This window comes from Tinamus guttatus, unplaced genomic scaffold, assembly GCF_059628265.1.
Source record: "Tinamus guttatus ecotype Peru unplaced genomic scaffold, ASM5962826v1 Tinamus_guttatus_pri_ptg000071l, whole genome shotgun sequence".
Taxonomy (NCBI): Eukaryota; Metazoa; Chordata; class Aves; order Tinamiformes; family Tinamidae; genus Tinamus; species Tinamus guttatus.
Window position 1 is genome coordinate 637372 of NW_028288605.1, and position 14957 is coordinate 652328.

The window sequence follows — 14957 nt, forward strand, 5'->3', positions numbered from 1 at the left end:
AGTAGCCCACCTCTCCTCGTCGGCTCCTCCACAACCTGCGTCAAAAAGTTATCGTCAACGCTCTGCAGGAACCTCCAGGACTGCTTGTGCCTGGCTGTGTTGTCCTCCCAGTTGATGTCGGGGTAGTTGAAGTCCCCCATGAGAACCAGGGCCTGTGACTGTGAGGCAATATCCAGCTGTCTGTAGAAGGCCTCATCAACCTCCTCGTCCTGGTCAGGTGGCCTGTAGCAGACACCCACCACAGTGTCTCCCACATTAGCCTGCCCTCTAATCCTTACCCACAAGCTCTCAACTCGCTCGTCCTCCACTCCCAGGTTGAGCTCCATGCATTCCAGTTGCTCTCTCACATAAAGAGCAACTCCACCACCTCGCCTTCCCAGCCTGTCCTTCCTAAAGAGCACATAGCTTTCCATGGCAGCGCTCCAGTCGTGTGAGCTATCCCACCACGTCTCTGTGATTCCAATGAGATCATGATGCTGGGACCGCACACAGATCTCCAGTTCATCCTGCTTATTCCCCATGCTTCGCGCATTGGTATACAGGCATTTCAGGGAAGCAACAGAGGCCACAGGTTTCCCAGGAGGGGTGAAAGAGGACCCTCCGTGATCATTTCCTATCCTCACTTCCGCACTAGCATACTCCCGCTGGACGCCATCTGACCTGGGCTGTGTGGTACTGCTTGCCGTGTCAGCGTGCCACTCCCCTTCCCCCTTCTTGCCTAGTTTAAAGCCCTCCTAACCAGGTTGGCCAGCCTTTTGGCAAAGAGACGTGTGCCCCTCTTGCTAAGATGGGTCCCATCATTCCCCACTAGCTGGTGGTCATCAAACAGAGTCCCATGGTCACAGAAGCCAAAACCCTGTTGCCAAGCCCAGCGGCGCAGCCACTTGTTAAGCTGCCATATCCGCCTTCTCCTCCTTGAGTCCATTCTCCTCGTTGGCAGAATAGAGGAGAACAGTACCTGGGCACCTGTACCTTTGATGGCCATCCCTAGGGCTCTTGCTGAGTTGTCAATCCATGTTTCAGTCTTAATATTTTATCTTTTCTCACTTGTCCGACCAAATCATATTTATCTTTATGTTGAGTTTTGTAGTGTCGACGCAAATTGTATTCCATGAACACAGACACTGAATTCTGGCATATCAGACAAACAGCTCTTTCTTTGTACTCCGTGAAAAAAATAATCAGAAGTCCACTTTTCTTGGAATACCCTGCACTCGGAGTCAATTTGTCTTTTTTTTGACATGATGGTGCGTGCGCTTCCCACTGGTGCTGGTTTGCTTGTCCTGCCTGGGAGCTGGAGGGAGGGAGAGACGGGGGAGCCGCCCACCTGGCTGATGCCGCCTCCCCCCTCCTCAGCCCGGCCGCGCAGTCCAGAAAGGGTGGCCAGAAGGGGCTGAAGGAACTTTGCCGCGCCGGGGCTCTGGCGATTCGCCCGAGTTGGCTGGACTCGCAGTCCAGAGGCTGCCGACTGAGCTTGCCCGGCAGAGGAGATGCCCGCGCCTCTCGCCTGCCGCGCATCGCGGAGGAGGAGGAGGAGGGGGGGGGGAGGAGGAGGACGGGGGGAGGAGGGGGGGGGAGGGGGAGGAGGAGGGGGAGGGGGAGAGGAGGGGGGGAGGGGGAGGGGGAGGGGGAGGGGGAGGAGGCGCGGTTTGTAGCCGAGAGGCGCCCCCTGGGGGCGCTGGTTTCAGCCCAGTCCCGGCGGGTGCTTGGGGGCTGCGGAGGCCGGCGCGCGGATTAAGCGGCAGGAAGTCATCTGCGGCTGCTTGGTTTCCCCCCCAACCCCCGGCGGGGGGTTCTGTAAATACCGGCGGGCTGGATTGAGGACCCTGGGGGACTGTATCCGGCCCGCGGGCCCTAGTTTGAGGACCCCTGTATTACAGTGTAGTTACAGGGCTGTTTATTGGTGTGTGGTGTGAGGAAAAAAAGTTTTCCTCTGAAATATAATTTTATTTGAAAATGGTAAGAACTTGCTGCATAAAATAACTTCAATTCTATAAAAATTCTAATTCTCTTCTGCAGTTTTTTAGTATTTCTGTGATAGTGAATAACTTTGCCAATTTTAAGAATGGATTGTGGACAATCTTCAGTCCACATATATATTGTAAAAAGCTGTAAATACTAAAAGCAAATCAATTTAGGATAATGACAGTGATACTGGAGCAGAAAGCAAGACCTAGATCAGTCACACAATTGTAAGAGTTTGTCCAAGCCTGATTGGATCAGTGTAACACAATTAAATAGTAAATGATAGCTTTAGTAAGAAAGAGCCAATTATTACTAATAAAACTTATGCTATCAGTAGGGACACTTAAAAACTGACTTGATCAAAGAAAGAGTGAATGCAATGGGACATGTGAAACTATCTTAGGGAAATTGAATTTAAATAATTCACTCAGTCCTGTGAATAGTAACCTTTACATCTGTACAGCATGCCCATCCAAATAGAAGAAAAATGGTGTTGCTTTTGGCAGTTTATCCATTGTATTTGGATTGCTGGCATTTCACTATTAAGGACCCTTGTGAACAGGCACAGCAATAAAGGAGTCCTTTGGATCTATTCATATTATGGATTAAGTACATATAGCTACTTGTGGTTGTGCCTCGGGCCTCTGTCTCACAGGGGGAGTTATTCATATCCTTTGGAAAGTGCTGCTGATAATTAGTGCTTTGTACGGCGGTGAGCTCACTCCCATTACATAAGATTAGTGCTGTAATAAGGAGGTGGCTAGTGTCTGTGGCCAGATTGTCTGTCACTTATAGAGCACTGCCAGCTAGGAAAGTAATGGGTCATATTGCCACTTTTAAATCTGTCCAGAGACCCAGGGTTAGTTTTTCTCCCCTTCGGCGCAGCAGTGTTATGCTTTGTGTTTGCAATGCTGGCCTTCAGGTTGTCAGAGTTAGTTAAAAAAGCAAAACAAAACAGCAGTTTAATTCTGGCAAAAACAAAGCCCTCTCTTTTCCCCCTCCTTTATTGGTCAGTGAATCAGAATGTTTTAACTTGAGCAAATCTATAACTATTCCCTACTCAGAAAGAGTAACTCCCTTGAACGCAAAACCCTTCAAATGGTATAGGATATTGTAGGGAGGTAGGCTGCCTCAGAGGGTTAAATAAAGCAAACAAGCTAAAAAGTACTGTAGTCAGCTGCAAACAAAAAGCTCATTGTGCCAGCGTCCCACAGGATCCTTGGAGAAGGCGATTTTAAATCTGCCAAATGTTTTGATTTTGTGCTGCAAACAGTCATTAGAGCCTCTCTTTAAGATACTCATTTGACCTGCATTAAATGGAGAACTATATTATGTTATTAGTGACAGGTATGTTTTGAGTTCAGCCTGTCTTGGGCTGTAAGAAGGGCCTATTGGACAAAGTGGGTTTTTGTCTTATTTATACCAAGGGGGTAGGCAGTTACTTCAGAGCCTCGTTACAGTTGGCCTGGGGCTGAAACTCTTGAACAGCTTCAAAACTGCAATAATTGTTAAAATAAGTGGCAAAATGAAGGATTTTTTCCCCAGTGGCTCTCTAGTAAATTGCACATAAAAATGAATTTACATCATGTTGATAATATATAATTATGTCAATATGACTTCCAGAGCACATGTATTATACCAATGAACCTTTATCGCTCTAGCATGCTTCTCTTCAACACTAAAACACCTGGCCATTAGCAAGAGACTTTCACCAGCAATTTGTGCCATTCGCTTTTGGCAGCTCTGCATGCTAAGGTGTGTATTCTGGGTCTTTCAGAAGCCATATACATGCACCACTGGACAATGCAGTTCTCTAAAGGAGGAATTTATTATATTTAAAATCTCTTTAAAATACCCTAAATGTTACAACTCCAAGAGATCTCGATTCAGATGAAAGTCGATGGGATTTTGTCCATTGGCTTACATAGCTTTTAAAGAGCTAATCAAGGAGCTATCTGTCTGTGTCATTATTATTTTGGACCTATTCGAAGCCAGTGTCTAGGCTCAGCAGTGAGTAGACATTGCCATCTAGTGGGACCTTCCTGCCATATGTAACATCTTTCACTTTCCATAAGAAAGTTGTCATATTTTGGTACTGTGCTTTTTAAAAAAAAGCAAAAACAAATGTTTTCATGGGTCTTTTTAATCTGTAATCAGTGCTTGCAGGTATTCATTGAAATACCTAAATTTATGATATTTTGGCTCCTCTCTTTGCAAGCTTCATACATAAAATGAAAGAGTTGCCAACAAATTCTACTACTTACTGTGTTGAAGGAAAAACAAACCCAAAAACCTTAAAGTAAAATCCTTTGCAAGGTTCATTAGCAAAGCTCATGCTTTCTGTATCTGAACCAGTGAAGTTAGGAGCACTTCTGAGCTCCTAGAGCTGGGAGTTTGCTGTAGTCACACTCTGACTCCCTCATGGAGAAAGCTTTGGGTGCACAACTGACCCACATCCTGGCAGCTTCCCAAATTATGTGCAAGCAAAGCTCAGATTAGGGACTTGATGGGAGACATGCAGTTATGATATATGCAGTAAGAATACAGGACCACAGCATGCAAGCTTGTATGTACTCACTCTTTGGTAAGGTTAAACACAGCAGTTGCCTTTGTAGGGGCTAGAATTTCTCCCAGAAACTATTTACTAACGTATGTAGCTTGACCCCTTGTTCAGCATGTTGTTTTAGCGTGTGCCTGAATTAGCCATGGGCGCACCACTCATCATTAAAGTAAGGTATGTGCTTGGGCCCTTACTGAATGGAGTTTTCAACCTCATGAATAGTTTTGTGAGTTCTGTCCAACTACTCCCAGTCATAAAATTAAACAGAGAATCTTTTGCAAGACTGAGGTGGAATCAAGTGAAACACAGCCAGGACTGTAAGGTAGTTTCTTGTCTTTCCTAATGTAAAAAATGTATTTAAAGGCCAGGTGATCCTAATGGAAATACGGAAATATTACTGTCACTGCCAAGTCGGCACAGTAATGTTTTATTTTTGTTTGTTTGTTTTGTTTTCCCCCCTCTCTCTCCTCTTTCTATTGGAAGGAAATGGAAGCCCTTTCAAACTTCCCATGAGTGTCTCATGTAACAGCAGCAGGGCTGTGTAACAACATGACAGAAACCAGGGGATTCTGAGCTGATCCATATACTCCTTGTAACCTTGTGCTGGTCTCTTTATCATTTAGCCAGCCTTAGGACTGTGTAGTAGCAAGAACATAACATGAGATGTAATTTCTAGTTATGCTATTCAATTATAACAGAACCTTTGTGCTGAGGAGCTTGTTCAGTAGACTTTTCTGATTTAAAAAAAATAAGAATTTTATCTGCTATTGTTTTAAAAAAAGTGTGTTCCTGTTCTCAGCAGAGTTATGGAAGACAGACAATAGCTGGTAAGCTTTGCAATGCTGGTTTAAGCCAGTTTCATGATAAATACCGATCATGAAATGTTGCTTCACTTTAAGATGAAATGGTACAGAGCGTATCCATTCAGTTCAATCCCTGCATACTTCCTTCTCTTTTTGATTTACCTTATTAGTCTTGCATTAAGTTACAATCAGATAGGAAAGCAACCAGAATGAAATAAAATAAAAATCCCATTGGAAATTACAAGTGCCAAAAGAGATTTATAATTTAAGCACATTTAAACATACTGAAAGCATGCTTCCTTTTCCCACAAGGAAAAGCATGAACCCTAAAACCTAAATGTTAGATGTATTTCTAGTAAATTATTTCTTAGCTTTAGTTATGTACAAAAGATTATTGGCCTTTTCACAACAAAGAGGTCAAGTAGTTACGTTTTGTTTGCATCTAGTTTATTTTGTTGTGCTTCATTAAACATAGTGTTGTTGATTTGTTCTGGAATGCAAAATCCAAGCTATTGATCTCAGCCACTTGGTATGCCCTTCGGAGATAAAGCAATGGCAGATATTTCTAAATGCATGTCACAAAGCTGAGGTGCAGCTTACTCATAGATTCACCTTGGCATATGCAAACATCTGAAAGAGCTGAGTGGATTATTCAATAGTCAGGATATGAGTCCCCAAAATAAGGTTGGTTATCTGAATATAGAAATAACAAATCTTCCACAAGGTCAGATCATGTCCATGACAGGAAAGCTATGCTCATTCAAATTCTAGGTGACAGCAATATGAATGACAAAAATATGAATGACAAAATATGAAAATATGAATGACAAAACAGAACAATTGGTTGATAAAATTAGCTGCTTTGTGACTCTTAAATCCTTGCTTTCTGAGACTTAATTAATCAAAAAGGTCTGAGTGTCACCCAATTGGCAGGTTGTGGCTATTGCTCAATTCAGTCCTATACTAGGAAAACCTCCAAAAACTGTGCAGACCTGCTTCCTGGGGAACTTAATAAAAGACCTTAATAAATAAATACACTCTTGTTACTGCCATATGCACTGGAAATTTCCTGTGAGGCAGGAAAATACACTGTCACTATTTTACAGATTAGGAAATGAGTCAGCCAAATGTATTTCTTAATGCCGTGCAGGAAGCCTGAAGAACTGAACCCATGTCTCAGCTGTGGTTTTCACCAGTGGACCATCCACCCTTGTTCTGCCAGGAAACTTTCAATATTCTCTAGCAAAGAAAGCTAGTAATTCCTATGTGTAATTATGGACTTCAATTTTACCAAAAAAAAAAAAAGATACAAGAAAGGCTTCTTTGAACATAGTATAATTAAATATGTAAAGAACATAAGGGGAGCCCTGTTGCTAGCTTGAAAATGATGGCAAGACAGGGTAGTTGTGTGGGCTCCTAAAGGACCAAATGAATGCGTGGATACCAAAATCTTGTTCCAAAGGCCAGCGCTAGCAGTTCTTTGATTACCCTGAAATCTCAATTTTTGGTAAAAAGAAATAGGTTTCTAGTTCTCATGAATGTTAAGAGTTTTGTAAAGTAGCTGATGCAACAATATGTACATGAGTTGAAGAGTTGTGTACTCCATGTATTCTTGCTTTGAACTTTCCTCTCCATGGCCCAGCAATGCCATGCTTTATGTCTAGAGAAGAGCAGGCCATGTTTGTATTAAAGATTATAGGGACTAAAATGTAGAGCCTGGAAATGCTTTGCATTGTAATCTATGGGAGAATGTCCCATGTGTTATGTCAATGTTCCACAGACACAGAGTCAAGGAAAGGCATCTTGTTTAGGATTTTTGGGCAATGTTTCCCAACAGGGGAGTTATGAATTGAATATTTTAGATACTTTATTACAAGGGGAGGAAAGCCCTTGGGAAGCCTTCACTCTTGGCATGCTTTGCATGAGATTATAGGGAATATTGCTGAAAACAGTGCAATCCAATATGTGACACATGGGATTTGGTTCTTTCCCATTGATTTTATTCTCATATAGTTTTACTGGATATAGTGAGAACACCCCTGATTTACACTAGAGTATGCAAAAAAACAGAATCAAGCTCATGGACGCGCAAAAATGTCATCCGTAAGGAGAAAGCAAAATATTAGTGTATTTGTCTAGCAACTTACCAGTCAAACTGTGAGAATCTTTTTGTATCCTTATCCCCCTATCACTGGCTAAATAAGGAATTGAATAACTACTGAAGAACTGGGTGGAGACTTAAGAAAGCAATTCAGCAGTCTGGAACTTCCTCTGCTAAGCAATTCTGGCACTAAAACCAAGAAAAGACAGAGTCCGTGCAATGACGATATCAGATGTGAGGTAGCTGTCATGCTGGAGCATATCAGACATTCTTGCATAAACCACAGAGCCCAGAGCCTAGATATGATTCTTTGCTATGACACAGCAGACCTGCCAATGAAGCAAACAAAAAGTTTGAAGTCGGTATGGCAAGGTGCGTAGGGCATATGGCATCTATGTGCCATCAGCTGGCAAGCTGCTGAGCACCTTCAGCTCTCACACCCCCAAAGGCCATTGCATGTCTTTGCTTCCCACACTCAAGTCCTTACGGAAGCAATCATCTCTCTGGTGTCGTTCCTACAAGTAACAGCTACAAGCTGCATTGAAGTTTTCCCTTCTCTTTCAGCACGTTATTGATCAAGCTTTTCTATCACATCCCAGCTGTTTTCCTTGATTTTTGTTTGTGTCCGCATGTGTGGTCGTACTCTAGAAAGCAACTGAATTGCCTCATTTTAAGAAGCTAATTGCCTGTCATCTGAGCAATATAACTGGCCACATATGCCTCCCAACTTACAGCAGTAAGTGGGCCTTCAGTGATTTGAGAGAGGTATCACTTCCCTCTGCTTATCCTGCCTCCACAACACACACAGATGAACTTCTCTGCAGCAGGAATGAAGCCTACAGCAATATTTGTTGAATGGCTTTTGAGATGTGGTGTTTGCGAAGCTGTATCAAAGCTTCTATGCATGTGGAGGAGATTAAACAGATAGCTGGGGCAGCGACATTAGCCATTCCTATGTAAATCATTTCTGTTAGCAAGCCAGAACCATCAGTGTGCCTAGCTATTGCTGTTTGGTAGAGCAAGCAGTGACTTTCTACCTTGTAGTAGCGTGAGCTTTTCCAATCACATTCCTGCGTCCTTAACCAACTCTGCTGTAGGTAGGTGCTAAACTTCAGGCTGAGCAGTTATTCCAAAATATTCTTTTGGAAAGAGGGGACTTGTGGTCCTCTGAATTGCCGTAGTACATAGTATACATGAGTACCTTCCCTCCTCCCTGTTTGTCTTCTCAGTTGTTCAGGAGATATGTACAGAGCTTTCTTGTTTTTTTTTTTTTTTTTGCACTAGGTGTTGCAGAAAGCCTCCCAAGCACAGATCTTGACTGATATGTATAGTATTTTGCTAGTGTGCTTGCAAAACTCACACCCTCATTTATCAGCTAATGTGAAATGCTGAATTCTGGACTTGAGTAAAGAAGGCTAATGTTCATTTTGTGGGTTAGGATTATTAGGTATTGAAACAGAGACATGAAATTATTCTAGTCCCACACAGAAAGGGGAGGGGGGGGGTGCTTTATGAGATGGTACCACTAATAGAGTCAGTACAGAACAAATTTCTTTAGAGCATGATTGTTAAATTGCTTGGATAATTAAAAGCCGTGATGGATAAGATGGGACACAGTAGGAAAAGGTTAAGTATTTAACTCAGATTTTTGATTAGCTTGGTTCACTGTGAGATAAATGCTACTTGCATGCAATTCGTTAACATTATTTCTAAAATGTGTTTGAACAGACAGTGAATAGTGGCTATTTCGTACTGATAAAAAACAAAAAGCTAAATTTCTATGACATTTATGTGGGCCAGCTCTAGTCAAAAAGAAGTAGGCACTGAGTTAAAATATAAGCACTGTAGAATCTGTATAGTTTTGACCATACAAGGGGCTAGCTGACTGGTTAATGTCTAGCATCTATGTACATTCCTGTACTACTAGATACCTATTTTTATCCTTTGTTAAATTTTTCTAGGAGTGACACCACAGCAGTCCCAAAGAAAATCACTAAGAATAGTTTCCCAAATCTGTTCTCACTTTTCTTTGCATAATGTTATGTAAATCTTAAATTTCTCTTTCGTTTGGGATAAAGATTATCCCACTTCTACTGACTGCAGCATATGCTCCCCTATCAAAGATAAAGTTTCTAGCAGTTTGACAGTCCTTTTGCTTTTTTTTCTTCATTCTTAGTGATTGAAAAAAACAGACTGAATCCTCCCTAATTTTCAGCCAAAAATGACACTGTGCAATGATGAACTTAGCCATGTTTGAATGCCCATATTCTGCAGTGAAATATAGGTGGATATAGCCCATGTGCAGAGCCCTGCATAGCCTGCCAGCAGTTGGTGTCACACTGCCTTGGCAGGGCTACCTCACTGCTGTTTGTCTCAGCAGGCACATCTCTCCAGGTAGATGCAGAACTGAAAGTCACAGGGGCTGTGTAGCTAAATAAATGCCTCACATAGCCGATTTGGAATCCGAAATCTCTGCCTGCCCAAATGGATATGCCAGGTGTGTTCTAGGAGCAGGACTGAGGAACTAAGTTATTTTTCATGCTAACGAACTCTGCCATTTGAAGCTTTGTCACATACCAGCAGTCAGCTGCTTCTCCAACTAGTATGCCACATTCTGCTTTTATTCACAGCACCGTAAATCCAAAGGTCTGCACTCTTGCTCTTTTTTCTACAGAGGACAGAGCTTGGATCATCATTTCTAAAGCTGAAAGGCTGTGGTATTCATTCAGCCTGCCACCTAAGCCTTTTTAATGGAAATGTCAATCTGTAATAGTTTGGGGACATATTCTGACACCACCTTTTAATTTTGATCTGATTCTGCAAGTCAGCCCATTGAGTGACTTTCTTAAGTGAAATCAGAGAGTAATTTGAGCCTGACAGGATTGCCTATAATTTGCCATTTAGTAGACCAGAACTAATAAGAATAGTGGGGTATTTACTGCATTTTCTGTCCTTTCAATTTCCATCTGTCTGTGTAGGAGAGAGTGTGCTTCAGCACACTTGGGATAAGATTTTACTTGGTCTGAATTGTGTTATTCTGTTTTGTTCACCTGACATCAGTTTACAGTAAGTGAAAAACTGCCTTGGAATATTTTTCCCCATCTGAGATTATCTCCTAATAGAGCGGGAGGATATTATAAATCTGCCTTTGTTTAGTTTGTACTTAACTGCCTCAATCAAACAATTGAGATGATTGTTCTACATCAAAGGTGAACTTCTGTAAAATGGAATGTAAGTACATTCCAGCATTAAGAATAATGGTTTTGCTCCTCTTTTCTGCAGCAATATGAGAATTGGCGACCAAACCAGCCAGATAGCTTCTTTTCTGCTGGAGAAGACTGTGTTGTTATAATATGGCACGAGAATGGGCAGTGGAATGATGTACCGTGCAATTATCACCTTACATATACCTGCAAGAAAGGAACAGGTACAAACTTTGCAGTAACAATACCTTTAGTAACCATATTTTTCTAAAATCCAGTTTTGCAAAGCTAGAAGGACAAATTCTAGCTGATGCCTGGTGACTGACACAATGATCCCACAATTGAGTTCACCCCACAAAATCACCCTTCATCTGTAGCTACGTATTACGTGTGTCTCTAATCTGTTCTTGTCAGAACAAAATTTTGGTAGACAGTTAGAACAGGCAGAGGTCCACTGGTGTGTAGTTAGTTTTTCAGCTTCAGTTGGCCATACTTTTCCCCTATACAGTTTAATGGCACCACTGGAACCTGAAAAACACATTTGGTTTATATAATGTTAGAACCAATAAGTACATGAAACCTGGCAGTTCCCAGGAGCTATATACATTGACACCTTAGGAATTCCCTGCCTCTCTGTAATGTGAAAGCAAAAATCCAAACCAAATTCTTTTATGCCTCCATTGCTGTCCACTTTTGTTTACATTTTATTGCCAAGTTCCTTCTACCTTGATGGATCCATCAGTTTTAAGTGTTTTTACATATTCTGTCACTACAGAAGACATTTAAAGTTTTACAAATCAGATTAAAAAAAAAAAAAAAAAGCTTGTAGTTACTTCAGTGGTTATCAGATTCTTCAGCTTTCCAGTGAAAATATTCTTCATATGGCAACCAATTTGATTCAAAAGTCAAAATATCAGAAATTCAAAGCAGAAAGGAAATTCTAATCACACTGGCAGGAATTTCCATCATTATTGTATTTGGTCTCCAAAAACCAGAGCACTACAGTACAGGACAGACCTCCCTGTCCTTGTTTGGCCATACTTCTTAAATTTCTTAATGAAACCATTTGATAACTTTCTTTAGTCAGGATTGAGAAGTCAATGCATCACATTCAGAAATGTATTCACAAACCGATGTTTTGAGTTTCATTTTGTTTTCTTCTCCTCTTAGTTGCCTGTGGTCAGCCTCCAGTTGTGGAAAACGCAAAGACCTTTGGAAAGATGAAACCTCGTTATGAGATCAACTCCCTTATTAGATATCACTGCAAAGATGGTTTCATCCAGCGTCATATTCCAACTATCCGGTGTCAAGGGAATGGAAGATGGGATATGCCTAAAATTACTTGCATGAATCGTAAGTTCTTTGAAGGGGAGCCACTTTTTGATCAGAAACAATAAAATCATGAATGCAAGAATTAATAAGCAGTGAATACATATTTTAAGAGAAGAGCAAACTGAAATTCTAGGTGACAGCAATAATGGTCATTTTATCTGTAAAAAATATCAAGCATCCAAAAATAATGAAAATATTAATCTTCAGCTTTTACAATATCTACAACACTCTTAGAAAGTCCCTGAAATCTGTAGGTTCCTAATAACTCTAACAGTGCTTTCTGCAAAGGTGCTCTATGTGTAAGAAATGTTTCCACTATCTGTGACATGGTTATAACACTGGTTACTAGCTTGTTAATGCTCTAGTTAATAATAAATGGAACCTTAGTCTGACGTATAACCATCTTTTAGGTTCGTATAATTTTAAAATATTTTCCTTGTGTCCTCCTCTTTGCAGCGTCCACATACCAAAGGACTTATTCTAAGAAATATTACTATAAACATTCTTCATCAGGAAAAGGAACATCATTAAATTCATCAAAACACTATCATCGCTGGATCAGGATGTGGCAGGACTCAAGGCGCTAAATGTTAAATGGTGAATAGGGATTTCCACCATTTCAGCCAAAGTCCTAACTTTCTGTGCCTTTTCCATCACTTATAGGAGTATTATCAAATTGTTTTGAAACTACAGACTCCGGTATTCACAATGCATTTTGCAAAAACATGGTATCAGAAAATTCAAATAAAAAATTAAAAATATATATAGCAGAGGAGTGCTTGTGAGGAGGAGAGGAAACCATTTCCAGCCTATATGTACTATTAATTTCCTATATGCCATCAGTGTGGGCAATTTTATGATGTATACCAACCTACTGCAATATTTAAACAGCTCAATTTTAGCAGCAATGAAAATGTAAATAAGATTATTTTAATTGTTCAGTTGTGTGTTGTTTTTAAAATCCTGTATATAAAATCAAAAGTCACACTAAGTTCAGGCATATTTATGTTTAGAATGGCCTCAGAGGTCTTCTGTCGTTTATGACATTGTTTCTGTGTCATTCACCTAGGCCGGAAATGGTTGAAAAAACTGCATTGATTGAGATTTGCTATTACCAGATGAAGATAAACACACAAATTACATTACTTTTTTTTTTTTTTAATGGGATCTGTGCCATTTACCATCCAAGGTACAGTTTGTGTCAATGTGATGCGAAGTTTAGACATAGCACATACATAAAGTGGGATGAAGCACGAACTAGGGGCTGCAATGTGGAACTTTGCTCTCCATTCCAGCTTCATCATTCATGAAAAAGGACTGCATGGAGGACTTGTATATGACAAGGAGGACCTGTAAAAATCCAAGTGCGAATACATTAACTTTATCAACCAAGGTCACTTTTTTTGAAAAAAAGAAAAAAAAAAGACAACTTTCACAACATTACAACATTAACCACAAGGTCTGTATTACAGGTCTCTGCATTCTAAAATAGAGCTAGACCTAGTGTTTGAGGATTTTTTTTTTTTGTAAAAAAGCAAAAATCAAAAAAGTAAATAATTTTATATATAACCTTTTTTAGTCTTTTTATAAAGTAATGAATGTTTGTGTATGAATGCTGCAGCTGTGAAGCATACATAAATAAAGTAAGCCATGCTGATTTAATTTATTGGATGTTATTTTACCCAAGCAAAGAAGATTAAAAGAGCTTACCAGTGCCATATTAGCCCCTGAACTCCACTTTTGGAACCATCTTTCAGTTCAACCGCTGTTTCCCTGGAGAACAAAATTCCTACTAAACAGGATCATTTGTTTGCAATTAGATGGGTGAGAACTGTGCGATTTGCAGAAGAATCAGGATCTTGGCTTTCTAGAAAGAAGTGTGTGCACAAAGAGATTATAGATTGTAGTTGGTGAAGTGTGTACGTGGGAGTTTTCTATTATGATTTTTTTCCCCTGGTCAGCTTGATAACTGATCTGGGTTTGTACAGTAAGTATAAAAGGTAACATTTAAAATAACCTCTCCACAGAAAGGACTGTGTACGGTTATTTCTGTAAAGTGCCTTCCACACCTTTGGGCACAGGAAAAAAATATTAAAAAACAGAAACAGTAAGTTTCCTATGATATACCTTTTAAAATATTGTTACAAACATAGATGGGAGGTTTATGCCTTTGTGTTAATGTGGGGAAATGATGCCAAAAGTTGAAAAGGAAAGGAAAAGAATTGGAAACCCTGCCAACATGCAAGAGCTCATACTAGGTAGAGCTGCTCGTAAAGTAATCTTGCCGTAGCTCACCAGGTACAGAGATTACAGTTCCTGACCAACATCTCTCAAGACACTCCAGTGACCGTTCCATCAAGTATATCCTGATTTTTGTGTGTTCTCCAAGGCAAAACGTCGCTGGGTTGGCTGGTTTGTTCCCCACCCCCTAAACAATGCACATAATACTTTATTTATATCTTGTGTAGTGAATGTGAATGTCTGTTATTTTGTGAATGAAAGTCTAAAATCTTTGTAACTTTTATATCTGCTTCTGTTTCACCAAAGAAACAAGGTTTTGCTATACTGTGACTTGTTATTGCATGTCTTCCTGTTTAAATCTATGCAATGTGATTTTTTCATATGAATACAATTAGATCATCATGGATGAGCAACTGTCAGGTACTTCACAGTTGTTATGGGCTGGAGTCAAAGAGAATCAGCTGAACTTTAATAGGTGCTGGGTTTGACTTCATACAAGAAACTGTAAGGGATTTGGGAATGGTATTTTAAAATCTACAGTGTGTGTTTTGAAAACAATTTTTGCTTGTATAAGTCAAGGCTCTGTTCATAAATATACAGTATTCTACACATCACTTCCTTGTACCAAAACATACAGAATAGAAAATATATTTTAACACTTTGCAAACTTTCTCACCATATGTATAAAAAACCCTGCATAGATTTATTGTTTTCTTGTCTACTTGTTGGGTTTAAACAACGTTGTAAGGCAT

The 14957-nt window shown here is 40.3% G+C and overlaps 1 protein-coding gene across 1 annotated transcript in view; it reads left to right on the forward strand.

Annotated features, from left to right (window-relative positions):
- The window catches only part of LOC104569502 (versican core protein-like), a 97701-nt gene extending 84978 nt beyond the window's left edge, over positions 1-12723 (forward strand). Inside the window, exons 12-14 of the mRNA XM_088519787.1 lie at positions 10712-10856; positions 11803-11985; positions 12421-12723. Of these exons, the coding sequence (XP_088375913.1) occupies positions 10712-10856; positions 11803-11985; positions 12421-12551 (459 nt within the window). The 3' untranslated portion in view covers positions 12552-12723. The remainder of the gene's footprint in view (positions 1-10711; positions 10857-11802; positions 11986-12420) is intronic.
- Positions 12724-14957: the final 2234 nt, after the last annotated feature.